General features: G+C 50.4%; 1 protein-coding gene across 1 annotated transcript in view; it reads left to right on the top strand.

The window, feature by feature from the left end:
* Alx4 (ALX homeobox 4) overlaps nt 1-27,438 on the top strand; it is a 37,930-nt gene extending 10,492 nt beyond the window's left edge. Inside the window, exons 2-4 of the mRNA XM_051144999.1 lie at nt 17,057-17,367; nt 24,041-24,169; nt 26,344-27,438. Of these exons, the coding sequence (XP_051000956.1) occupies nt 17,057-17,367; nt 24,041-24,169; nt 26,344-26,673 (770 nt within the window). The 3' untranslated portion in view covers nt 26,674-27,438. The remainder of the gene's footprint in view (nt 1-17,056; nt 17,368-24,040; nt 24,170-26,343) is intronic.
* The last annotated feature ends 413 nt before the right edge of the window (nt 27,439-27,851 follow it).

Genomic DNA, 27,851 nt, shown 5'->3' on the forward strand with positions numbered 1-27,851 from the left:
AGGGAACAGGCTCACATGAGGCTGTGGGCAATGCCCTGAGAAGGTTTCTCCCATTAACAGAACCTGTGAACAACACCCTGGGCCAGGCATGTCCCAGGGTCTGGCTGTTAATGAGCTGATTTCTGCTCTCATAGGCACCAGCCTCCCCAGGATGAGCCACATGGACAATCCCCAGAGAGGTAGCAGTGGTCTAGGATGCCTAAGGACATCTGAACTAGACCTCAGAGGCTGACTTGGAGCCAGTCCGCAGAAGGGGCAAGGAATAGCCCTCTGTCATCAGGAAACTGCCTGAATCAACAGTTTGGGTTAGCAAAGGTCTGAACCAGCCATGAGCACTGCAGGGAGTTGGAGCCTTAGGATTGGCAGGGGCCGCCTGTTCTGCTAAGGTTTGGGCTTTAGGGGACTCCCCTGAGGTTGCTGAGGAGACTGTGAAGACAAGCTCCCTAATGAACGTTGTTAATGTTGCTTGGTATGACCTTTAAAAACAATTTCAGAAACTTTAGCCATAGGGGAGATGGCGTTTATTTGTTGTCTTTAATGGTGGTAAAATGTGCATACGTGACACAATACTGAGTGTGAGACTCAAGCCTGTAAACCCAGCACATGAGAGAGTGAGGTATGAAATTTGCTGTGAGGATGAGGCTAGCCTGGGCTACATCAGGGACCTTCCTGAGTTTCATCACAGGACCCCATGGTAGGAAACCTGCCTCCACTTTACAGATCCTGTGCAGGTGAGTTTCAGGACAGCCTGGGCTACATTGTGAGTTCCAGGACAGTCTGAGCTACACATGGTCACACACACACACAGACACACACACACTCCACAATATAGCATAGGATTAATTATTTTAGCTATCTTTAAGTGTACAATTCATTGGCATTAAATACGCATAAAAGGTTGTATAACCATTTCCTCTATTTCCAAAACTCTCCCATCATTTTAAATAGACTCTACCTGTTAAACAAAAGCTTACATCATCTCTCCCCTGGCCCCAGGTAGCTTTCACTCTGCTTTCTGTCTCTGAGTTTTTCCCTTCCCTCATTTAAGTTTGTCGGAATATGTTCTTGGCCATCAGGGTAACTTCTCAGGAGAAATGCCTCTCCAGATCCTTTTCCAGGTTTTGGTTCTGTTTGCATGTTTGTGTTGTTAAGTGGAAGGACTTGTTATTCTTTGTGGTGGTAGGGATTGACACCTGTGTCCTATGTGTGTGCCCTAACGCTGATCCACACACAAAGCCCATAGCAGAATCTTTGGTGTTTTGGATGATAGTCTCTTATCAGAAAGACGGTTTATAAGTATCACAAAATGCCTATGCCTCCTGAGTGGATGCTTTCCTTTGATAAACAAAGGCTTCATTTTGATAACAGCTGGTTTTACCATCTTTTTTCTTTTGTCACCTTTTTTTTTTTTTTTTTTTTTTTTTTTTTTTTTTTTTTTTTTTTGGTGTCACAGCCTTATTGATGGCACCTATGTCATGAATTTGCATTTTTTTTTTCTATTACCATTTGGAGTCTTAGATCAGGCCTTTGGTGTATTTTGGATCAGTCTTAGGGTACAGCATGAGATGGGTGCTGGCTCCATCTATGTGTGGACTTTCCGGTCCCAGCACCACAGCAGAAAAGGCAGCCGGCTCTCCATGGAGCAGTCCTAATACTGGGTGAGAATTATTCATGGGGCACCTGAGAGCTTCCCTCTGGCATTCTAGTCTCTTGTGCTGGTCCATTCCATCTGTCTGTCCCCAGCAGGGCTTTCTCATGTGAAGTTCAGAATTGTAGAACATAGGAAAACAAAGACCACTCTGTCTCTCTTCTTGCCTTCAGGTTAGTGATTGGCCAGCCACAAGATTCAATTCAGGGGCATACATGTTTCCTAGGAACCAGAGCTGACAAGGGAGGCTCCAGAGATGCCCCCTAAGCTTCTAGCTATTTGGGGGGCCCCTGGGTCGCTCTGGTTAACTGTAATAAGGATGTAACCTCATGTCATTAACACAGCTCCAAAGCTTTCTCCCTGTACGCTAAGAGAATCCCCTGGAAGGAAGCCCGTGACCTGCCTGCTGCAGGCTTCATGCTGTCAGCTCTCTTGTGTAACATTTATTCCCAGAAAAGGCACTTGCACTGCTTGTCCTCTGCCCAGTCATCAGTGAATCCACCAGGCCTCAAGCTCCAGGCACTGGGCCCAGGGGAAGAGGCTACTTTGCCTAAGCATTAGCACAAATGATCAACCACAGTCTTCTGGGCCTGCTCTGGAGGCAGGTAGCATGCACAATTTCTAAAACCTTATTGTGTGTGTGTGTGTGTGTGTGTGTGTGTACATGCACGCATGTGTTTGTGTATGATGTGTATGTGATAGTGTGTGTGTGCCACAGCATGTGTGTGGAGCTCAGAATTTTGCACATACATATGTGTGATGTGTGTTGACGTGTGTGAATGTCTGCGTACAGGTGGCCATGCATGCGTGTCACCCAAGTCGATGTCAAGTGTCTTCTCAATCACTCCCCACTCTCTTGACAAACCTGGGCTCCTCAGTTCCACCTAGTCCAGCTAGTTAATTTGCCTAGGAGATCTGCTATCACAGGCTGCAGCCATGCCTACCCGGCTTTTACATGGGTTCTGGGGACCAGAACTCAGGTCCTTATGAATTAGCCACCTTCCCTTTGAAAGCAAATATCAAATGGTCTTTTCTAGCCCTCAGAAAATTAAGTAGCAACTTTATAGTGGATTCAGCCACTCTCATCAGAGAGAGAAAAGCTCTCCCCACTATCCCTGTTTGACAGTGATTCTATGCTTTACAACAACCACATTTAGGCCACTGGTGAAAGAAGCAGTCTCCTTCTAGATTTACATGGCTTCCTCAAAGGCTGGAAACCCAGCAACAACAGAGTCTCTTGTTTTCAGAGGTGTTTAAAGACAGACACAAGGCAGGAAAGGGCCATGGAGGCTTGTACGATACCTTCCTTGCCCTGAGGGTAGAAGCTCAGAAATATACATACTAAAGTATGCAAAACAGAAAGAATGGACATTCAATGCCTGGCTTTTACGATAGTTTCAAATGTTCTGGAAATTTACAGCAGTTACAGTGTTTCACCTGCTGCAGGACTTGTGCTGCACAGATATGAAATGCGCTCTGATTGAAGGAGACCCTGGGAGTCACACTGCACAGAGGTTTATGGTCCATACATGTCCAAGCAGCTAAAGCTGGAGAGACTTGAGCAGAAGAGAAGGTACCTGGAAAGGACTGAGAGGTAGGGGTGCTCCTGCCCCGGAGGGATCTTCCCTTCCCTCTTGCCCTGTGTGGACCCCATAGTTAGGCTGTATTGTGTACCCTGGGGGATTTAATGGCAAGGGGGTATGGATTGATGCTTTCTGCCTCATTTCCACTTCACAGCCTTCAGGGATGTAGACTGCTCAGCCTGGCTTCACAGGCAAGGAAACAAAGGCACACACAACAGTTGCTTTCCCAAAGATGCCCTTGGAGGCTGATTGGAGCCTCCTCTGCCATTTTTTTTTTTTTTTTTTTTTTTTTTTTTTTTTTTTTGTAGAGACAGTCAACGTACTTAGTATGGTGAGGCTAGCTAGAAACAGCTTCAAGCTGGCCTCTTTAGCACATGACAGCCTCAGCATCCCTGTGCAGAGGCCAAGGTTGCCCTGGCAACCCACTCTGTCACCTAGATCTTTCTGGTCTCATTCCACCACCACCCTGTACCTCCGACAGCTTTCCTCCTTGAGATGAGCATTCAATGGGAGCCGTGATGCTTCCCAGTCCCACCACCTGGAGTTTTGTCAGCTTGTTAAGACACCCCCAGAAATGCTGGGTGAATGACTGAAAGAGGGAATAAAGAAGGGCAGAGCTAGGGAGTCAACCTGGCCTGTCCCAGTTCAGTTCCTTCTCAGTCCTTCATGTTGCACAAGATTTAAGCTTCTCCATCTTGCCACAGTGTCTCTGACGGGCCATCAGGGACACCGGCTTCCTTTTGCTGTGAGACAAAATGCAGGATCTGGGTTATCAAGTTACTGGCATTTGGGGACATACTCAAGGCCATGTGGTTTAGAGAGGTTGACAGAGGCAGTGAGTGGGCAGACCACAGGCTTAGAAGCCAGAAGACATGGATTCAAGTCCCACCTTTCACTGTACCCGGACACACAAGCTGGTACACGGAGCGGAGCTAACAGGCCAGTTAGAGTTCTTGTTGGCTTTTCAGTCCCAAGTTCAAAGATCTGTTTGACCTTTCATTCTGAAGCAGCCAGCCCTGCTTCCTGTGGACCCCGGTGTCCCGGCTTGACACAGCGCTTATTTAGCTGGAATCCCCTGTGACAACTAGATGGCACTTGTTACCTGTCTGTACCTTCCATCAGGCTGTAGCTTTGTGTGTATGTGTGCCTGTGCACATGTACGTGGAGGCTGGAGGCCCAGCTTGCTATCTGAGACAAGGCCTCTCAGTAGGTCGTGTACTCACTAACTCAGCAAGGCCAGATGGCCAAAGAGTCCAGTATCTACCTGTCTCCACCTCCCCTTCTTTTTACTTATTTTGTGTGTATCTGTGTGTGGACTCTCATGCCATGGTACATGTGTGGCAGTCAGAACAATGTGTGGGATAGATTCAGAGTGTGTGTGTGTGTGTGTGTGTGTGTGTGTGTGTGTGTGTGTGTGTGTTTATTCTCAGCTGACAAATTTCTGTCGCCTACAGGCCTGGAAGTCACCACTGGAGGAAGTACAGGTTCCATATGGGGCCTCTGAAGGGCTGGGTGAGACGGTCTCACGAAAAGCTGGGTGAGGTATCCTCTGGCATCAGCCTTGGGCTCTGCTGAGAGCATGGGGACCAGGCACTGGATGCTGAGGATGCTATGGTGGCAGTTGGGGGGTATACTCACTCTCTCCAGGCCAGGCCCTGTGCTAAACAGTGTGGAATGTGTCCTGTGCTGGGATCCTGGATAAAGCCTTTATGTATCATTTCTTGATTTAAAAAAAAAAAAAAGAGCTTTCCATTTTGATAAAGGTTCAGACTTAGGGAAAAGATGCCAACTGTACTGGGAAATCCCAGATGTCCCTCTGCTGCCCCCACATGCCAATGCTTTGTCACGCCAACCTGGTTATCCTCGAACTTCTGGGTCTTATGGGAATCAACAGCAATGATGACCAGCTTACAGGCCCACAAGGGCGTGCTGCACTCTCCATGGACTGCCTGAGCTGCTGATCCTGCCTTTGCTTCTAAGTGCTTTGGTGTGCAGTTATGAAAGAAGACACGAGTCTATACTTGAGGTCCCTGACAGTTGGTGACACTGGTCTCGTGCACAGGGTCAGGATGGAGGTAGGACATGACAGGTCCTCCACAAGGCAGCTGAGAGCTGGCCTCCTGCACTTCCTGTCCCTGGTGTCTAAATGTCTAACCCTGTCACACCAGGGCACATGTTCTACCAGGCACCTGTCCCACTAAGGCACCTGCCCAGCAGGATGTGGTGGAAGCCCTCCCTGGCTTCAATTTCTGGAGCTATGAAATGGGCTGCTTTTACTTGGTATCTGTAAAGAGGGAGCCGCCATAGCAAAGCACAGAAGCTGCCAAGGACCTTGTAGATACCAAGCATATGTTCTGTTCCCTGATGTTCTGTGTTAATTCTTTATCCTTCTTCGATTCTAAGAATCCCATTCCACCCACTAAACCAAGAAAAAGCCTCCCCCAGGAGAAGAAGGGAACCCAGATATTATCTGTGCGAGGTGGAGCTGAGGCCTTTGCTAAGGGGAGCCCTTAGGTGGAGCTCAAAGCCCAGGGGAGACAGTTCTGAGATGTAGGGAGATCCACCAGCAAGACGAGGTGGTATATTGAGGAGTGCTGGCACAAGAGAGACATTCACAAGTGAGTCAGATGTTTTCCTGCACACCTACTGGTGCCAGTATAGCTAGAGCCTAAGGCATCTTCAGGGGTCTTCAGGGAGAGAACCAGCCTGAGGCCTGTCATTCATATGCTGTTGATATTAAATAGGTCTCTATCTGTGCCTCATTTTGCCCATCGGAGGATTTTTGAGAGTGGTGCAATGAACTAAATGAGCTATGGAGATGTAGAGGAGGCAAAAGCTCTTCCGGAAGTACTAGGACCTGCCTAGCCCATCCCTGTGCCCCTCATAGAGATGGCACTGCAGCAGGTAAATGATAGGGCTGAACATCTGCTGAACTGGTAGATCCTCCCAGAAACAGTCTTCAAATCGCTTTAAGGAGTGGGGGCCAGCCCCGTCTGCTTTGCCTTAGGCCCAGAAACACTTTTTTGGAACCGCAGTGCCTCTTAGTGGTAAGTGTGTGAAACTGCAGCCTTGCTCTTGGCCTCTGTGAGTTGGACCTAGATTCCTGACACAGAACCAACCGTGAGGGTGACCAGCACCCTTGTGACCCTCCCTGCCCCCTCAGTGTTGGTTGCCCACGGGACTGGGCCCTCCACAGTTCCTTTTTGCACTCTAAGTGTCATGGATTCACTCAGAGTTGTAGAACTAAGAAAACATTCATTGCTAGCGCCGAGGTTTGTTCAAGGCCCAAACAGCCACAGGGCTGCCTTTGGTCCTCTATGCATGCTTTATAGATGGTTTCTTTGAGCTCTCAAAAAGTCTTTTCTACCCCCATGAGGCAACCAGTACACACAAGCAGTGTATGCTGAGGTGAGCTGGCTCCTACAGGGAGCCCAGAGCTAGCACAGCAGGAGCCCAGGGATTCTGTGCACACACACTCCACACTGATTTCAGGGGTATGCCCTAAGCATCCACACGTATCAGGCTCAGATTCTGTTCTGTATGGCTTATGGTCTAGGGTTTAAGAGCTCAGCCCAGCCATGGGGCCAACAAAAGAGAGTGAGCTCTGGTTGAGCCCAAGAAGCCAGGCAGAGACCATTTACAGCAGAAGAAACACTGCAAACAGGTTTCTTTGGGTTAGTAATAGAAATGTAAATGAAGCGGAGACCTTGCTCTAACCCCACCATGGCCATGATTTTTAAAATGGCCTGTACTGATCCTGAAAGGCGAAGACACATAGCGGGTGTCTGAGGGCACAAGCCCAGTTCTGGAAGGCAGCTTAGCTGTGTTTACCAGAGACCAGGAGATGCATCTGTGACATAATTCTAACTTCCTTATTCTTGGCACTGCCTTGAGGTAGGCAGCATGAGTGAAAAAGGAATGGACTCACAGATGCTCACCTCCAAGCTGCCACAGCCTCTTCCAGTCAGACTCGTGGGTCCCGTCACAGAGGACAGATTCAGTAAAACACACGTCCATAGGGTGGGGTCCTATGAAGTAGGAGAGGCTATGGGCAGACTGAGGCTGAAAATGCTTTTGCCAAACCAGCCTGTTTGTGCGCACGAGTGTGTTAAAGGTCCTTTCTCTTGGCTTGACTTGATTGTTTCTTAAATTTCCATAGAGAACCCAGGATAGTGTGATAAGGACAAAAAAACCACAGAAGACACAGGGAGAGAGAGAGACAGAGAGAGACATTGAGAGAGAGAGAGAGAGAGAGAGAGAGAGAGAGAGAGAGAGAGAGAAGGAGACAGACACAGAGAGACAAACAGAGAGAGACGGGGGGGGGGGGGGGGGGGGGGGGGGGGGTGGCAACAGGAGACAGCAGTGCTCCACTACCTGTCAGGCAGAGGAAGGACAGTTACAGAGCAGGAAACCCAAGACCACAGTACAGCCCATGGGGAGGAAGTGGTGATGTGGGGAAGTGAGCAGGTGAAAGTCGGTTAAGCAAGAGAAGATGACCTGGCTCTCAGGTCCCTAAAAGCCACAGTGGAGTTGGCCAGCTTAGCAGAATGCGAAGAGCAGAACCACGATATTCTGTCACATTCGAATATCAAACACTGAAGGAATCATTCCGCATATTTTTCATTAATATTTGGGGTGTGTGTTTGGTTTTGACACAGAGTCTCTATAAATAGCACGGGCTGTCCTGGAACCCACCGTGTAGATTAGGGTGGCCTCGAACTCATAGATCCACCTGCCTTTGCCTCCCAGGTGCTGGGATTAAAGGCGTGTGCCACTACACAGGGCTTCAGGTTTTTTTTTTTTTTAAGTGCGCGTGCGCGCATGCGTGTGTGTGTGTGTGTGTGTGTGTGTGTGTGTGTGTGTGTATGTGTGTGTGTGCGTGCGCGCATGCACAGCTACATGGGGAGCAGACGTTGTTATCAGGTGAGGGTGTTCTTTAATTCTTCTCCACCTTATTCCTTGTGATGGTGTCTGTCACTGAACCTGGCAATGACATCACTGAGCGGCTGGGCCAGCTGGTCAGCAAACTGCAGAGATCCAGAGCTGGGATCACAAGCCTGCAACACTGCATCTACCTTTTTATGTGGATGCTGGGGCCCGAACCTAGGTACTCCTGCTTACACACCAAGCACTTTATAAGCAGAACCATCTATCTCTGCAGCCCTGTGGGGTGTTCTTTATATTCTAAAGTGTTCACCGTTGACATATGTACTATTTCAAGCAACATCCTTCATGTATTTGGGATCTGAGTGAGGCCCCTGGAAGCTAGAGGGACCTTTTGCTTTGGGTGTGGCATGATGGCTGCCTGTGTCTTAGACACCCTCTAGCTGTACTAAGGATTATAAGTCTGCAACCCAACAATTCTATGAGGAAATCTCAACTGGACTTGAACACAGGGAGTCAGCAGTCACAGAGGCCTTGGCTTGGAGTCCATTAGGGCCCAGATGGGAGGACAGTGCCATCCCCACCATGACAGTACCATCCCCACCATGACAGCACCACCCCACCATGACAGTGCCACTCTAACAAGGCAGTACCATCCCCACCATGACATTACCATCCTCACCATAACAGTGCCATCCCCGCCATGACAGTACCATCCCTACCATGACATTACCATCCTCACCATGACAGTACCATCCCCACCATGACAGGGCCTCCCCAACAAGACAGTATCATCACCATCATGATAGGAAGCTATCAGCATGGTTTCACTGTGATTTCCAGTTTCAACTTCAGATAAGAGTTTAACCTGATCCCAGAGAACAAACACAACGGCATTTCAAGCCAGCCAGAACAGAACAGATCAACAGAAGGGAAAAGTTAGCCCTCACACTCGAATGCCTACCTCGGGAAAACTGCATGTTTTCTAAGGATAAACACCCCATGCTTGTCTCATGCTTTTTATCAACCCAAAACTTCATAGAAATGCATGTCTTCCACTTCCCAAAGCCCTGTCCTACAACAGATTTCAGTTATTTTTCATCAGGTATTTACTGAACAACTAATGTGTTCCCAGTGCACTACTAAGCATTGGATGGAAAGGATGTAAAAAAACCACCCCTGCTTTCTGAGGGGGAGAGAGACAATCAAAATAAAGGAGAAATAAGCAAACGGATAAATGCACAATAATTAATGTTAAATCCCAACAAAGATGCTGTACAGAGTGCGCAGCATCTACGTATGGGAAGAGTAGTCTTTGCGCTGCCTGTTTTGACTCACCTCAGCTTTCTATTCAGTAGACAATGGCCTGATGAACGTTGCCTCTCTTTCAATCCTTAAGTCCATTGTTTATTACTTCTTTAGGCCAAGGCCTTAGAAGTGGGACTTTGGGGTAAAGGTCTATGAACATTGAATGATGGGCAATGTCATTTTGTATTTTCTCTTCAATTACATTTTCACACCATAAAATAGCATTGTCTAAATAAAGTTCGGTGTCAATTTGCGGCATTTTAAGGCATGCCCATGCAGGTGTATATGCCCATTGACAGCACCACGAGGCACAATCATACAGCTTTAGGACAGTCTCTCACATTAGTGAGACCCCTTTGTTGACACACCTACCCCCGACCCCGCCTCCCCGCTTCTCCTGGCCCCTGGCAGCCAGCCAGCTGCCTTCTGTGCCTCTTTTCTACTGTTCCCAAACTCATATGATACCTGAATGAAGTCACAGTGTGAGCATTCTCAAGCTGGCTCTTTTCCATGCTGTAGTAGGCTGCTGAGACTCCCCCATATCACCATGCCACTGGTCCCTTTCATGGCGGACTGCTATTCCACCATGTGCTCCTCAGCCTGCTCACCAGTCACCCACTAAAGGACGCGTGCTGTGTTAGTCAGCTTTCTGTGACTGTGACAAAATACCTGTGACGATCAACTTAAAAGAAAAAAAAAGGGTTCTCACTGCTCTGGAGGTTCTCTCCCAACACCTTTCCAGCATGTTTATTTATCTCTTGGCAAAATGAGATTTACTTGTCAGGGATGAACACCATTCTATGAGCTAAGATGTTATTCCAGAGCGTGGATTCATGTCACAGTTTGCTTTGGGTCTGTGATCATGTAGCTCATCACAGCAGGAGCATGATGGGGAGGGAGCTACAAGCAGGAAGGCAGAGGAGGGAGACATTAGTGTCCCATAATGCTTTTCAAAGACACATCTCCAAGACCCGCCCACACTCCTCTACAGACCTGAGCTCCTAAAGTGTCCCTTACTTTCCAGCCTTGTCAAGCTGAGGACCAAGCCTCTGACTCAACAAGACAAACATTGGGGACATCCAGGGCCAAACATAGCAGTAGTGTTTTCTTTCCATTTGGGTCTGTGTCTCTCACAGATGAGTCTTCATTTCTTATGGCATCTGCTGAACTGAAGGCTTGCTGGGGCCAAGGCTGAGGTAGGTCTGATGACGAAAGAAACTGCTGATGTGGTTACAACCACTGTGACCTGTGCCACTGGTTTTCATTTCTGTATCTCCACTGCGTGGGGGTGCCCTGGGATCTCACCCGGCTTTTCATTTGTGCTCAGTAGTAAGTAATGGTGACCTGCCTGTCTCAGGTTTACTAGCTACCCAGGTATCTTCTTTGCCGAGCTGCCTGTTCAAATAAACCGTCATTTAAAAAAAAAAAAAAAAAAAGCATTATTATGAACTAAAGTCCACACCCAATTCAGATTTCACTATTTCCCTCCAGTGCCCATATCCTGGGACACTCCATCCAGTTAGTTCACCTGCTCCCTATGCCTCCTTTGGTCTGGCCATCTCATTCTTCCTTAGAGCTCTGAGGCCGGAGGGTGCTTCCCCCACTAGCCTGAGCACTAGCTGGCACATTCTCTCTCTCCTAGACCCACTGCCTCTTGTGCTCTCTGTGCTTTCGATGGCAGGTAGCCTGAGTGCTTCTTCCCCTTCAGCGTCATTTTACCAAGCTGCTAAAGACCTCTGGACAGAACCCACGGGCAGATGAGGTGGGGTGGAGGATCTGTGTGATCAATGGCTAACCTTTAGCCTCCGCCTCAGCCGCCCGGGACTGTTTGGACAGCGGTGGGTTTAGTCAGTGCCCTTTAAATAGCATAAAAGGGCCCCGTGCTGGCCTGTTTTGTTTAAGGAGATTACATCGGTGCTGTGCACTCCGCCACAGGGTGTGTGGGGCCGGCTCACCCGGGGAACAGAGCGAGCGGCATGTCCCCCACAAAGCAGATGTTTGGAGGGAAAATAGATGTAATCAAAACCATGGAGGATAAAATTACTCAGACCCTGTGGCCATACACTCTGTACGCACTGCCTATGCCCAGACACACATGTACACACATTCTACCCAGGTCCACACTCACCCAGCCACACTGACACACAACCATACACATGTCTGCACACTCACAACCCACCCACCTCCATTTGCAGGCAACTGGAAACAGTTTCCCCACACCCATCCCCAGCTGCAGGCCGGTGCCCATACCCTGGGGCTCACATCCTCTAGCACAGAAGGGTGCACAAAGAGGCTGCCGATGCCCTCCCAAAAACAATCACAGTTAAAAAAAAAAAAAAGAAAAGAAAGGAAGGAAGGAAGGAAGAAAGAAAAAAGAAAGGAAGAAAGAAAAAGAAAAAAAAACTGTTTTAGAAATTTTTCTAAGGCTTTGGATGACCCTAGTGGGAAGGGTGTGATTGGGTAGAGGTTGAGGGAATGAAGGCGGGTTCCTCACTTTCTTGGTTTCACAAGCTGGGACAGCTGGTTCCCAGAAAAAGTCTGTGGCCCACCCAGAAGCTCTTGCTTCTGGCTCCCCACCTGTCCAAAAAGGTCCATGAGAACAACACTGGCCTCCAATTGTTCAAGAGACTTTGGCACTCTGAGGGGGGAGACATGACTGGAGCAGGCATGACTTTGGACAGTCACTTGTGGGCACTCCTAGTCTCCCTTTTCTGGGTAGCCTGAATCTGATCACTGGGCATGAGGGGTGCATGCAAATGCAGTGGATCTCTGAGTTCAAGACCAGCATGATCTACACAGTGAGTTCCAAGCCATGAGGTGGGGGGGGGGGGGTAAATGGAAGGAGGAAGCTTTAGGTCAGGATAACACAGTCTCTACTTGCTGTCTTGACTCTGGGACACCCACAAAAGGCTCCTTCCCAGATTTGGGGAGGAGGACTTCCAGCCAGTGTAGAATCCATGCAGGATGTCCCTGAAGGCTGAGGAAAAGGCAGCCTTGCTGGTAGTGGCCTGGATTCAAGCAGGGCTCTGTTACTGTTTCACCTACTCCAGCCAGTACTGGGGTCATTAGCCGGTGGAGAAAGACCTGCACAGTTGGGCACACTGGCGCTTCCAGAGGCCACTTCTCTTGTGCAGTGCGGTGGTCCCTGGTAGGTGGTGGATGATGGCTTAGTTTAGTGGTTCTCAACCTGTAGGTAACAACCCTTTGGGGGGGGGCGGTCAAAGAATCCTTTCACAGGGGTCCAGTATCCGATGCCCTGTGTATCAGATATTTATATTATGATTCCTAACAGTAGCAAAATTACAGTTATGAAGTGGCAATGAAAATATTTTTATGGCTTGGGGTCATCACAACATGAAGACTGTACTAAAGGGTCCCGGCATTAGGAAGGTTGAGAACCATTGGTTTAGATGTTGGTCCCTCGCTGCTGGTCCTGCTTACTTCTTCTTTCCTGTCCCTTAAGGTCCATCTCGACTTTGTTTTTCTACCCACTTTCCTTCAGTCACCCCCAGTGAGCCTGGGTTCAATTCTTCATGTATCTGATTCACGTCTGGTCCCCTTACCTGCTCAACTACAGTTCTCTGCAAGTATGCAGTGAGACCACGGCACACAGCTGCACAGAGTGGCTGGATGGAGAAGAAGCACTGTAGTGTCTCCTGGCCTCAACTCGTCTTTTCGTCTGCAGCCTCTCCCTGCCTATTTGCACCTGTCCCTCCCTATGCTGTGAACTGAGACAGGGCAAATGCAAGAAGCACCCCTTGGACACTTGGGGAGTCAGACACTGAGATCTTCGTTCACAACTAATCAGAAAACCCCAGAGTGTGAGAGCTGAGTGGAGGACAGAGGGCTGGCTCTGCTGAAGGGCTTCCTAGGAGAACAGCTGCAGGCCACATGGAAGTCAAGCTTTTCTGAGCAGGTGGTCACAGTTGAGGGTTGCAGGGAACCAAGGAGGACAATGGCCTCCTTTAGTCAGGAGTAATCAGACGCACACTGTGGAGCCAGGGATTTTAGACCCATCTCATTGATGAGGATTGCCACCCTGAGCTATGTTCTGGACTACACTAGGCCTTACCCAGATCACTTCCCTAGCCAGCTCCCCAGAATCACACAGGGGCCCGCATGCTTCCTTCCTCATCTCCGGACCCCACTTAATCCAAACCGACACTGTCTACTGAGGGTTGCATGGGGAGTAGGAGTGGAAGACACGGCCTTTAAGTAGATAGGTAGCATCCTTCCCACAGAGGAGCTGGTCCCATGGGCCCTGGAGGATGTTTCATGGAAGGACCCTGGAGAGCTGAAACAGGAGCAATGAATCAGATCCCCAGAGGACAAACATGGCCTGACTAAGGGTAAAAGGCTCGGCTTCTGGGACCACAGGTGGAGGAGCTTATGAAAGATGACTGGAGTCCCCCACCTGAGGTTTGTCATGCTGAGAAGGTACATATGGCTACAGAACTTGAGAGAATTTTTCCCTTATTGTCCAGAGCAGGAGCCCAGCTTCAGCATTTAAAGCAAGAAATTTAATAATCAAAATTAGCACGCTGACTAGGGTAAAGGTTAACAACTGAATCGTCATTTATACCTGCTGGGAGAGGGAAAACCAGTTTTCTCCAATGGAGGGATACTGGGTGTGTCAGCCACTCCAGGACAGGCCTCATGTTCAGGGGTAGTTAAGGAACATATAATGGACTCCTGGACTCCACAGTGTGTGTGTGTGTGTGTGTGTGTGTGTGTGTGTGTGTGTGTGTGTGTGTGTGTACACATCCTCATCTCTGAGATCACTTTTATTTGATTAGTTTGGTGGGAAGTTTTTTGGGGGGGTGGCAATTTATTTTGTTTTCTTTGTTGTGTTGAGCTTTTATTTTTTGAGAAAGAACATAAAGCTGGCCGGGAAGGTTGGGGAGAGCATCTGGAAGGGCTTGGGGGAGGGAAAAATATGATCAAACTGTATTTAAAGTTAAAACTTGTTTTTAAATGATTGAAAACAAAGATTGGCAGGCTGGAGATATGGCTCAGTGCTTAAGCCTCCTTGTTGCTTTTGCAGAGGACGTGGGTTCTATTCTCAGCACCCACATCATGGCTCACAACCATCCATAACTCCCAAAAGCTTATGTGGTACACATTCATACATACACAATAAATGTTCTAAGAAATTGGCACTGAGGGTTGGGGAGATGGCTCAGTTGGTCAAGTGCCTGCCACCCAAAGCATCTGGGCATGGTGCAATGTGCTTATGACTTCAACGCTGAGGAGGTGAAGCCAGATGGAATCCTGGAGCTCTCTGCCCAGCCAGCCTAGTGGACCAGCAAGCCTCAGACCAGTGAAATACCCTGTGTCCAAGAACTTAGTAGATGGCTCCTAGGAACAGCATTTGAGGTTTCTCTCTGGCCTCATGTCTACATGCATGTACACACACACACACACACACACACACACACACAGACATGCACACCAAGGACAGAACTTGGGCCCAAAGTAGTTGCCTCCTTCTGGGGATGTGATCTCAGTACACATCTTGCTGTCTCCCTGTCTCCCACTCACTTGGTCCAGTGGGTGACTTGATACAGGCAGAGGCAGACCCTCACTTCTTTCTCATCAGATTACTGCGCTCTCTTCTGTCTTTTCCTGCTAGGCCAAGAACTAGTTCCATACTGAGGGTGCCTCAAACTTCATCTTAGTCCCCTATTCTCAGGGGCAGGACTTCTGAAAGGCCCTGGATTTCTTCTCCTTGGAAACAGGTCCCATGCCCAGGAGCAGAAGGCTGTGTTCTGTGGACAATTAAGGCATATTCTTTTTGCTATCCAGCCTGCTTTTCCTCAGTTTAAATGACAAGCTAGGGCTGGTCCTTCCAACTCTGGTTTCTATGTAGCTGCCCTCAACTGGCCCTCAATCCCATGGGGGTGATCCCAGCTCCAGGCTGGATGCCTGGAGACATTGTTAGGGTCCATGGGGCAAGGATGAGTCTGGGGAGCAGGGCTAGGCCAGGAGGGGTGGCCCTGTCTTCCCTGGCCTAGCTGCCAGGAAGTTGCACAAGAAGACTGTTTATTTTTGGTGAGCTGGGTGGGATTTCTTTTCCTAAAAAAAAAAAAAAAAAAAAAAACCCAAAACATAAAACTTATTTGTCTGCCAGGAAGATAAATATCTTTGCTGGAAGCTGTTGGCCCAGCTGCCAGCTGCAATTCACACCGTGCTGACACCGAAGCCGTGGCTCGCTGTGTAAGCTGGCCTCACATGGCTGTCATTTGTGCCGCCTCTGGGTGGGTCAGCCACCCCTGTGGCATGGATGCTGTGAGTGGCCCTTCAGGAGCTGCTTCCAGGCCTACCCTGGGCACTCCCCTCTCCTCCCTTTCTTCAATGCCACAGAGTTGGAGGGAGACTGACTGACAAGGGCTAAAAGTCCCCTTGCCTTCCCTAGTGCTCACAAGGAGGCTGGTAAGCTTGAGGCATCAGTCCCCAACCCCAATCTGGATGGCATCAGAAGATCAGGCTGGAGGCAGCATCCTGATCCAAAACACAAACTGCATGGACCTGTTTCCAGAAGGAGAAGCAGAGGGTAGGAATGGATGATGCTTGTGCTTAACTGCACACTCTTACTGTGAATGGACAGGACGTCTGTGGGGGGGGGGTGTGTCTTCATTCACCCCCAAATGATAAAGGGGAAACTGAGCCACAAAGGGGGTTCCTTAGAAACATGGAGATATGCAGCTAGAGGTGTGGCAGACACACCCTGCTGCCTGGTCCTGGAGCCCAGGCTCTGAGGCCTTTGCTATCTCGAGACAAATGTGTCTGTCCAGATGGATAGATGGGCCAGCAGCTCCTACTCTCTTACCCTCATCTCCACCTTCCCACTCTTGACCTGGTTCCTTGACCTGGTTCTTTGTGGCTCTGAGCTTCCAGAGATCTACCATGAAGACCCCGCCGTGTCAGCAGGCAGGATTCGGGGCCTAGGCTGTAAGTTGTGTTTGTGATGATTCCCGGTGGCTCCACAAAGGGCATCCCCAGGGGTGAAGGCCTGAACAGCTGTGGTAGACAGTGGCAGCTGCTGCTAGTGAAAGGAAGCCCAGCATGGACCCATGCCTCAGTGAAATCCACCTGCTAATGGCCTTCCTGCAGGCAGTGAGGGTTACAAGTGGAGTAGGGCGTGAGAGGTGAGTCACTTAACACTAAAGTCTCGAAGCAGTCTGTTGACCTCCATGAAGACCAAACTGTGTGCCTCAATATTGGCCTTTCTCTTTACCACCAAGTTCAGAGTGTTCTCACCCACCCAAGGGAGCCTCAGTATTGTGTCAGCTAGTCCCTGTGTCCATGCCTAAAGATTTTGGCAGAAGGAGCTCTCGTAGGGGAGGAGTCTTACATCCACAGAGTGGGGAGAAAGTCACCAAGGTCAGAGTGGCCCACCTAGAGCTACAAGACGTTGGCGCCAGAAGGGACTCATTCTAGGACGATGTCACAGAGGGTGATGGAGGGGAGAGACTTGCCCAAAGTCACCCAGGATGCTGATGAAAAGCTAGAGTGTGAAAACTGAGTCTCCTGACCTGGTACCCAGTGTGACTCTGTGAGGAAAACATGTTCTCCAGCCCCCACCTCGTCCCTTGCTGCATTCAAGTGTCTAACCTTTCTTTCTCTTCCTCAGCAAAAGAGAGCAACCTGGGTGAGCCAGAGTTGCCCCCTGACTCTGAGCCCGTGGGCATGGACAACAGCTACCTCAGTGTGAAGGAGACAGGGGCCAAAGGGCCCCAAGACCGGGCTAGCGCTGAAATCCCAAGTCCCCTGGAAAAGACCGACTCTGAGAGCAACAAAGGCAAGAAGCGGCGGAACCGAACCACCTTCACCAGCTACCAGCTGGAGGAGCTGGAGAAGGTCTTCCAGAAGACACACTATCCTGATGTGTACGCACGGGAGCAGCTGGCTATGAGGACTGACCTCACTGAGGCCCGCGTGCAGGTCAGCCAGAACGACAGGGCAGGGGATCCACAGGGCTTTGGGCTCCAGCTGCAGCTGGGATCTCCTGACTACTGTGGGCTATGCCAGGGTTTGCTCACCCCAGGAGGGCCTGCCAGGCCAAGAGGGCCTCTGGTCACCCCGATGCTTCTGCCCCAGCCATAGTAGATCTGTGTAGCCACTATAATCAGCTCTGCAAGGTGGGGGCAGGAGAGGGAAGCCATGTGGAGGGATGAGAAGGCTACTACCTGTGAGTCCATGCCTTAATTGAAGGACAAGATGGCAGGACTCTCCTGGGAGACCTGCTTCTCTGACTGAGTATGGAACAAGGGACAGATATCCATGCCCTGTAGTAGAAGCAAGGAACAGTACAGCCCCATGCCTATCTAGGATAGCTGCCTCCTACATCTGTCAGACCTCAGTCAACACGTCTCCTCTAGGGAGACTCCTGGCCATCATGGCCAATACAATGCACTATCCCCATCACTACCCAAACCCAAATCAGCACACTACAACCTAACCAGGCCCATACAACCAACTGAGTGCAGTACAACCCATCCTGCGCAGGTCAGTTCAACCCCAGGACAACACAACTCAAGGCAACATGGCCAATCACTGCACAGAACAGCCCACCACAATGCAGCCCAGTGCAGCACAGTCTTACAACCCACCTCAGAATGGTACAGATCACTGCACACAGTTCAGTTCCATCCAGTGCCACACAACCCAGTACAATACAGCCCAGCCCAGAATGAGCCAGTTTAAGATGGTGCAACTCAGCACACAGAGTTTAACTCGGAACAACCCCACGACACAATGCAACCCAGTACAAACCAATGAAGACCAGTGCAACATTCCAACACAACCCAGAACAAGTAACCGAGCACAGCACAGCTCGCCACACACAGCTCAGTTAAACTCAGTGCAATACAACCCAGTGCAACACAACGACACAGCACATTAAAACACAACCCAGCACATCGTGTACAGCTCGGCTCAACCCAATGTGACATGGCCCAAGCCAAAATAATATAGCCCAATGTAACACAACACAACCCAGCTCAGCCCAGTACAATCCAACTCAACACATACAGCTCAGTTCAACACAACAAAACTGAATCTAATGCAACAGTCCTAGACAACAAATTCATCACCATTCACCATACACCGCTCCATTCGGCCCAAACAAACCCAGGAGCATGCCAGCTCTGTATTGATCAGCTCAGCTTGACTCAGCTGAACGCCACACAATACCACACAGCCTGTTATAACTCAACCTAGCTCAACACAACCAAAGCAGGCCGCTTTCTTCCACTCATCCTGCTTTCTCTTCTGGCTAGACTGGCCACATTATTCTCTTGCCTCTGAAATGAGAGGTCCTTGATAATTCACCTGCATTGCTTTTAAGGTAGGGCCTCATGCAGCTCAGACTGGTCTCTGTCTTACTAAGTCACCACAGTTGGCTTTCAACTACTGACCCTCTTGTCTTGCCTTTCATGCCCCGATATTACAGTCTTGGGTCCCACTCATTTACGTCTATGTCCCCACTGACTAGAGAAGGCTGAATTCCAGGTAACAAAGGCAGCAAATATGTACAGCCCAGCAGCCCTGCTTTGCCCAGACAGTGTGCCCCCTCTGCAGGAAATCACAGCAAAGAAAGTGAAAGCCCAATATGCCAAAGTGCATATGACCAAGTCCACACACTTGATTCAAGCTTCAGTGTAGTATAAAATCAAGTCCACAGTCAGGTTGCTTTTCCACTCAAAGCATGGCAAAAATGGCACACCAAGGGTTCCTACCCAGCAGGCAGGAGCCTGATGCATGCAAGTAGAGAGGGTCTGTTTGTTTTTACATGTGTGTATGTTTATGTATGTCTTCAAGTGGAGGAAGATACATGTACAAGTATATGCATGTGTGTGGAGGCCAGAGGTCAATACTAGGTATCTTCCTCAATTGCTTCCAATCTTGGACAAGGCCTTTCTCTCTCTGAACCCTGAGCTTATTGATTTGGCCAGACAAGGTAGCCACTGAGCTTCCTGTCTGCCCCACTGGCCAGAACTGGGGTTACAGGTGCACACTACCATGCCTGGCTCTTTTCAGCAGGTTCTAGGGATCTGAACATAGGTCTTCTTGCTTCCATGGTGAGCACTTTACAGATTGAACCACCTTAATAACCCCAAGACAGTGTTTTGTTTTGTTTTGTTTTGTTTTGTTTAATGGCCATAGCAACTATGGTCTGCTGCCCAGGGAGTCAGAACAAAAAGCCCTGTGGTCCTGGACAGACTCATGGACACTGTAGCTTTTATTCTACTGGTGGTTCTGGGGCATTGGCTGAGTGTCCATCAGCTTCACACACTGTTTAACACACTGAGGCATCTGCCATTAAGCCTGGGCACATAGGCAATACCAGGAAACCTGCAGCCTCAAACATTGTAGCTGCCGGAGCATGCTGCAGTCTTTGGTTTCATGAAGAATGGCAGAACAGCTGGCAGTGCCCTCTCATGCCCCCACAAGACCTCACCTACCTGAGCACTCATAGGAGCCCCAGAATCCAACTTCATCTCCAGCCCAGGACTGGGGAAAGAATAGAAGAGGCAGAGAAAGGGGGAGCTGGTTGCAAGCCCACAGTGCCAGTAGGTAGCTAGCATGTTGGGGTGGGATAAACCTGCTTGCTTTCTGCTTGTCTGTGTGCACCCATGTGCACGAGAGCACCGCACACACACTTCCCAGATGAACTTGAGTGTCCAGAGCAGAGTTCACAGACCACTCAGCTAGAAACAGAACAACACAGACCAAGTGTTCCTCTGTCACTGCTCTACAGCTAGGGCAGCACTTTGTTGACACTCAGAGACATATACAGACCTTCCAAAACGTTGAGAAAATTTACAACTAGAGATGTATTGTAGCCTAAGGCCAGAAACAGTGTCAAGAAATGAGGTGGTTATGTTAAAAAATAAATAAATAAAAATGAAACCCCACCAGATAAGGTTCCTTATTGTCCAAACTCAGCCTTGAGCTTCCTGTCAGCCAAGGCAGAAAGGAAAACTCTAATGTGTTGCCTGTCTTCCTATCGAATAGGAAGATTATAGAATTATAGTGCAGTAAAGGTCACACTGTATTTTGATGAGGAAGAAAGACCCAAATGTGGGTCTTGTGACTGCTTAGGGTTAAGCGACACAGAGGCAGTGCTGAGCCTGAGATCCAGGACTCCCCACTCGGGGCCAGTGCTGTTTGACTTCAGCTCACTGCTCCTGGGCACATGCCAGATTGTTCTTAGTCTTTTCTCTGTACAAAGGCAGCAGGGTGGGTGGGATCTTCATGTGCGTCAAACCTCTGGGTTGAGCTCTGAGCCTGGCAGTACCCTGAGGTGGTGTGTATGTGTGTGTGTGCAAGGGTGTACTAGAACCACCTTGCCTGCTTCTGTGGAGTTGACCCAGGATCCACACTCTGCTGGTGGCAAGCCAGGTGCCTGGTGTACAGCGATGGCAGGGGCAGGGAGGGGCCAATGGGGTGGTCCCAAGATGGTCCTTCATGAGAAGCAGCCTGGGGTCTGGCCCTGCTCCAGGGGGCTTCAGGGCCTCTCTCTGCTGTCTGGGATTCCAATCTCCACAGCTGGTGTCTGAAGACAATAAGACTGAGGCCTCCCCGCCCTGGGCCACCCCGCCCTGGCCCCAGATGGGCTGCGGTTAGAGAGGCCTCCTCCAAGACGGCCTGGTCCTCCAGAGAGGCCTGTGCTGAGTGGGCCAGGCCCGGGTGGGCTGGGAACGGGGTGGTCCTGGGCACAACATGCAGAATGGAAGCACAGCAGAGACCTTCATGAGCTCTCCTCCCGGGGGCTAGAGAGACAAGCCTGCGGGTTGCACAGCCTTGAGACATAGAGGCACATCCGGGGGGTCAGAGATGGGAGGACACACCAACTCTGCACAGAAACATGGATTGGAGCACAGAGAGGGCCACCAGGTACCATGCCACTTCCTAGAGGATGGGAGGACACTGAAGGCCAGCCAGGCTAACAGCTTCAGCCAACTGGGGGACAGAAGAGGTAGAACCTAAGCTCAGAGCCTCAGGCACAGAATAAAATAAGGAAGAAGGGCTGCCTGGCGAAGGAGGCCCTTGGTGGGCCGACCCCACTGGCCCGAGTTTCTCCACCCTGCCCTCCACCCCAATCTCCCACTACCTTCATCAAATAAGTCTTTCCATGACTCTTTTCTACTTCCTCCCTCAAACAATGCTCTTGCCTTCCCCTTCACAGATAATGGGGTTCCCTACCTCCCACAAGCACCATATTCCATCCCTCGCTCAACTCCTTCCCTCAATTCCGTGCCCCTTTGCCAGTCACCGACTTATACTCTGGATCCTTCCCAGCCATCCCTGCGGCCTCAGTTTCACAGCCCTCAGTGGCATCACCCACCTCTACATCCCCACCACAAAAGGGACCTGGAACCACAAAACTGCAGCTTCTCTTGTCTCTGCCCCTCAAAGAAAGAAGGAGTGAGTGGAGCTGTATGCTTGGGTGCCTCTAGCACCCCCCCCACACACACACATACTCCATTCCAGAAACCCCTGGGAGGCTGAGGACAGAGCGGAAGGCTGAGCTGGGGCTGCAGGAAATTAAACATGAAATGAAAACAACCTCTTCTGATTGACTCCTGCAGCCTGCCCCCAAAACCCCACCGCAGCCACTGATAAAGGGGGATCCCATTTCACAATGTAGAAGAGCCCCCATGTGCTCTTTTATCCCAATGGGCTTCCTGGGCCTGCACCCCAGGGCTATTCAGAGTAGAAGTACCCCTCCCCCAGGCTCTGGGGCAGGGGCAGGGACTGAGACATGGAGCCTTGGAGAGGGCTGGCTTCCATGGAGGTCACAGGAAGAACATTCTCTGTCTCTCTGTCTGTCTGTCTGTCTGTCTCTCTCTCTCTCTCTCTCTGAAAGCATGTGCACATATGTGTGAGTGTGCACCCGTGACCAGATACTTTTGTGTGTAAATGTATTTATGTCAGATTAGCACTGGGAAAGTGAGCCAGAGAAGGATGTGCCCACTTTCCCTACCCAGGACTAATGAGAGACATCCCACAGACTTTGACCACTCTTCTTCCCCCAAGAGAATGAGGTCAGGAGCCTTATAAAAACAACTTGAGTGCTCTAGAAACTTCACACTGTGTTCCCATCTGCTGTCTCCACCTCCACCCTGACGTCAGCCCAGACCTCAGCCCCATCCTAAAGATGTGGAAATTGAGGCTCTTGGGAGTACAGGCGCCACCACAGGCCTTTCTTTTCAAAGACACTCTACAACTCCCACAGGCCTGGCCTCTCAGGAAGGCCCACACCACCCCTTTTCCTTCCTTGCCATGGTTCTCAAGGAGTCTGGGTGCTCTCAGGCAGGACAGTGGAGCAGCTCCTCTGGTCTTCATCCCAGAAGCACAGCTGACCACTGTGGCCAGGGGAGCCCCTACCCTTCCCTGCTAATAATGTCTTTCTCACAGTCTGGGCCTCAAATGAGTAGCCTGGGTGCAGACCGCAGCAGCACAGATCTGTCCAACCTTTTGCCATCGCAATAGGACATTGTCATCAACAAAGTTTCCAATTGAGAGCCATGCGATTAAGTTACAAAATTAACCTATCTTTTAAGTGCTTTAAGCAAGTTTATACTTTTTGTTGGGCTTCGCTCATAGCTGTCATAGGATGCATGCAGCCTGCAGGCTACAGACTGAACACACATTGCTGAACTGTGCCTGTGTACATGTGAATCCACAGAGCTCATGAGAAGGTCCTGAGGAAGCTGCAGGCACCATCCTCTGCCCTCTGCCCACCCTCTCTGACTGCACCCTTCACTCTGTCCATAACCAGTTAAGGTCCCTAGGGTAGCAGTCTGCCTTTGCCCTTGTCCTTCTTGTTTTGGGAAGGTCCCCCACCACCTCACAAGAGTCTCCACACTTATATCTGACTTAGACCTCTCTTGTGCTGAATGCTTGGTCAAGCCAATGGTCCAGCACCTATGCCTCAGTGACAGGTACCACCTGTCCAGGATCAACCAATCTGCATAGGAGTTTTCAGTAGCCACCCCTACTGACACCCCTCTGAGTGCAAACCCTCAGCTGGTGCATGCCACCCTCCACAATTGAGCTCCTGTTTCCGTCCATCTTTTCCTGCCTACTGATGTTCCAGAGGGTCACACCCACCACAACACAAGGGAAGGGGGCCTGAGCTGAGTTCTTGGTTTCTTTTAAAAGGATTCGAGGAGGTGTGCACTCTAAATTTGTTTCTATTAGCAGGTCCTAAGGAGCCACAAACCTTCAGGCTGTGTGTGACTGGCTAAGAAAAGAAATCTCTAGAAAGTTCTTCACAGCTTGATGGGATTTCTCCTGGAATCTGTGACCCTCAGCAGATTATATACAGTGGTTAATGGCGTGTGTGTGTGTGTGTGTGTGTGTGTGTGTGTGTGTGTGTGTGTGTGTGTTCTGTGCATGTGTGACACTTGCCTGTTCTGGAATCTGAAGCCTACACAGGCCTGTGGAGTGTAGGAGGCCTCCCCAACCCTAACAGTTCTGCATGGCTATTTCTTGTACCAAAGAATTGAAAGGTGAGGGTTTACTCTGGTTGGTGGAGTCAGGGAGCAGTGTTCCCTGCCAGAGAGCAAAGCCTGACCCTATGACCACCCACTGCTTTGTCTTATAGGTTTGGTTCCAGAACCGGAGGGCCAAGTGGCGGAAGAGGGAGCGTTTTGGGCAGATGCAGCAGGTCCGGACCCACTTCTCCACGGCCTATGAGTTGCCACTCCTCACCCGAGCTGAGAACTATGCCCAGGTACATCCTCCTGCCCAGGTGTCTCCTCTGACGCTAGACCTGGGACGGTGCAATGGGGAGGGCTGCTAGGCTCAGAGACCCCCAGATGTATGCCTGTTCGTCCCTGACTGTGGGATACCCAGAATGTTGGGACAATGTTGTCCTCTGCTGTGGCAAGCATCTAGCAGACGAAAGACCAGGGCCTTCCAGGGTGTTGGCTATCCCTCAGGGCACCCTGTGGCCTGATTGGAATGCACATGGAAATCTGAGCCCAAGACAGATGTTCCTCAGAGTCTTATAGCCTTGCTCCTCTCGTGTGTGTCTCCAGCCCTTGAAGCCCCACTTCTTTGCATATAAATTGGACGTGGTATAAGTAGGCACTCCAGCTCTTCTGTAACACTGATGTAGGGTCTAGGGTCATGGTCTCTGGGAGGTAGCGTGCATGGGCTTGGCATTTGCTGTCTCCCCTCCTTTCCCCCAAAAACTTCCTTCCTGTCCATCAGCCAGAACAAGGAGTGTTGTGGGTGATGTCCAGGGTTCCTGGACAGATGCCCTCTTGACTGACTGGCACCTCTCTCATGACCTCCCTCTGTCTATGCCTCCTTCCTGCTCTGACCTTGCCTCTAGCTCTAAGTCTTGAGAATTTCCAGCAGCCAGTAGCACTGGCACCTATATGTGCCTGTGTGTGACGTTGTCGAACAACCCCTGCCCATCCCACCCCTTGACCTGGGCCTGCTCTGTACCTCCTCCACCTCCCCCAGGATTTGAGGGTCAGAGGGCAGGCCTAGAGGTGAGTCTGAGGAATGTGGGGTGTCTAGTACATCAGCTTCACCTCCTGCCACATTCTTTTTTTTTTTTTTTTTTTTTTTTTTTTTCGAGACAGGGTTTCTCTGTGTAGTCTTGGCTGTCCTGGACTCGCTTTATAGACCAGGCTGGCCTCGAACTCACAGCGATCCGCCTGCCTCTGCCTCCCGAGTGCTGGGATTAAAGGCGTGCGCCACCACGCCCGGCTCTTTTTTTTTAATTTTTATTTAATTTTTAATTTATTCACTTTACAATCCCGATTGTAGCCACCTCCCTTATCTCCTTCTGGCCCTACCTTCCCTCCCTCTTTCCTCCATGCCCCTCCCCTAGTTCTCATAAAGGGGGAGCCCTCCTCATCTATCCTGCTACATTCTTTAATGCTTTTCTTCCCCTCTCCCTCTGTTCTCCCGGGTTGGGGAGGGGACAACTCTAGCTCTCACTCCCCCCACCTCATGGCTGCTATCTGAGCTCAGAGCTAGAAGGAGGAAGCCAACAGGAGACACTGCTTGTCTCTCCCACCTGCCCCCACAGACTCCAGGTTCTAGACCATTTCCAAGAGGGGTGGTGACCAAATTGTTCCCTTTCTGGAGCATGCTGGGATCAGGAACAGGACATGGTCAGTCAGCAGGCAGTTCTTGGGACCAGTAGAAGTTCCTGTGGACTTTTAGGACCTGATGCCCACCTAGTGATTTTAAAAGCCTCCTGAGTTCTTTCCAAACCTTGAGGGTGGCCAAGCTAGGAGAACCCTTCTGAAACAACTAAGAGCCTAGAGTATAGTTTAGAGGAACATAGTCCTCTCTTTAAAGGGGACCTCTGCACCCCAGATTTACTTTCTCAGAGATGCTTAGAGAGCAGAGGAAGGTGAGTCCAGAAGTGGGAGCTGGGGAGAGAAAAGGAGCAACAGTCATTCTGGTGAAAGAGAAGAAGTGTATTTGAGCCTACCTCATGGCTAGGCCACGGTTTCACTGAGGGACTAGTTGGGAAGCCTCAAAGGTTCTGTCTTGGAGCTATAGGAGCCTTAGGCATTGGCCTGGGCCTATGGGAGTACTCACATGCCTACCCCCCACACTGATCCTCACATCACCCCAACCTGCAAGCCCAGAGCCTGTATTCCCTCATGAGATGCTCTCAGGTTGATCCAGAGCAATGCTTTTACTGGACCCTGAGGCAGTTTGAAACACAATCTTTGCTACTAAATGTCAGGTATGGATCTACCCTAGGAATTGAAGTTCTAAAACATAAGTTCACCTTCAATGATCCCCGACATCCTTAGTGTTAGATGCCCAGGAATGGCTTCATTGTAATGACGGACAGCTGGAAGGGGAGAGAGCCCCTTCTGTACTCCTGTTCTCCCAGCTGGTCTGTGACATCTCTCCCTTTACTGTCTCCAGATTCAGAACCCGTCCTGGGTTGGCAACAACGGGGCTGCCTCACCGGTGCCAGCCTGTGTGGTCCCCTGTGACCCAGTGCCTGCCTGTATGTCCCCTCATGCTCATCCTCCTGGCTCTGGGGCCAGCAGCGTCTCCGACTTCTTGAGCGTCTCTGGGGCTGGCAGCCATGTGGGCCAGACACACATGGGCAGCCTGTTTGGAGCAGCTGGCCTCAGTCCGGGCCTCAATGGCTACGAGATGAACGGCGAGCCAGACCGCAAGACCTCGAGCATTGCTGCGCTGCGCATGAAAGCTAAGGAGCACAGTGCAGCCATCTCTTGGGCCACATGACAGGGCCCCTCTTGCCAATCCTGATGCTGTTTCCCCCCTCCCTGGGGCCCTGGCCACATCCCTGCTTTCCAGGACCCCAGCTTCCCACTTGACTCTCCTCTTAGGAACCCGGCCTGGCCCAGGGGCCTGGCCCTCAGCACTTTCAGCCACCCCAAGTCTGAGGCCCCAGGGATTTCTGGGAGGGAGGGGGCAGTAGGCCCTTGCCCCTCTCTGGCTCTGAGGCCATGACCTCTGTCCCTGCCACAGACAGTGGAGAAAGCCAGGTGGCCCTGTGTGTAGCTTTGCATCATGTAAGCTGAGGCCCTGTCTCTCATTATGTTCCTTCACCCCTTCCATTTGACTTGAGTCCAAGTTAGGTTCCCTCCCAAACCTAGCAGCTTCAACAGTCCAGCCTTGTCTAACCTTCCTTTTGTCTGTGGGGCCCCCTGCTCACTGGTCCTGTGGCTGTGTGTCTTACGTATCAATCTGCCATTCAGAGTTGGCTCCTGACTCCCTTTGCTCCCCCAAAGCACCCAGAATCCCACCTTCTGCATTGAGGCACCTGATCATCAACCCATCCAATGGGCCTTGGGCACTGTAGCTTGACTGTCCCCTGTGATGGATGCACCTGGGAAAGGTGGGAGGTGAGATGAGGGGACAGAGCTGAAGGACTCCATAAGGATGAGCAAGCCCCAAAGAGACGTGGGCCAGCCTTTGCTCCAGAAACTGGTTCTGGTTGACATTGTGAGAGTGGGGTGCCAGGTATGAAAGTTGACAAAGACACAGATCCCCACCACTACCACCACACCATACAGGAACCAGAGAAGCTCTCAGGATGATGGCCATGGGGAGAACCCAACTGGCAGAACCTGGGTACCACCTGGCGTCTTCCACAGTGGGGAGGTCCCTTGGTCAACACTGCAGCCTCCTCAGGGTCCCTCTAGAAGGACTTGAAATATTTATATTCTCCCTTCTGGTCATTTACTGGGGATGCTGGACAGTCTCCTGAGCCCGAAGAATTTATACTTTGGAAGACATAAGCTAGAGCCCAGGGCCACGGCTGAAAGGATCAGGAACAAAAGACATTATGACCAGCTCAGCCACCAGCCAAGATGGTCTTTCTATGTTCAGAATAACCATGTCCACCCACCACCCTGCCACAGAATCACACCTGCTGGAGCTTTCCTTACAGGGTAGGT

This window comes from Acomys russatus, chromosome 4, assembly GCF_903995435.1.
Source record: "Acomys russatus chromosome 4, mAcoRus1.1, whole genome shotgun sequence".
NCBI classification, from domain to species: domain Eukaryota; kingdom Metazoa; phylum Chordata; class Mammalia; order Rodentia; family Muridae; genus Acomys; species Acomys russatus.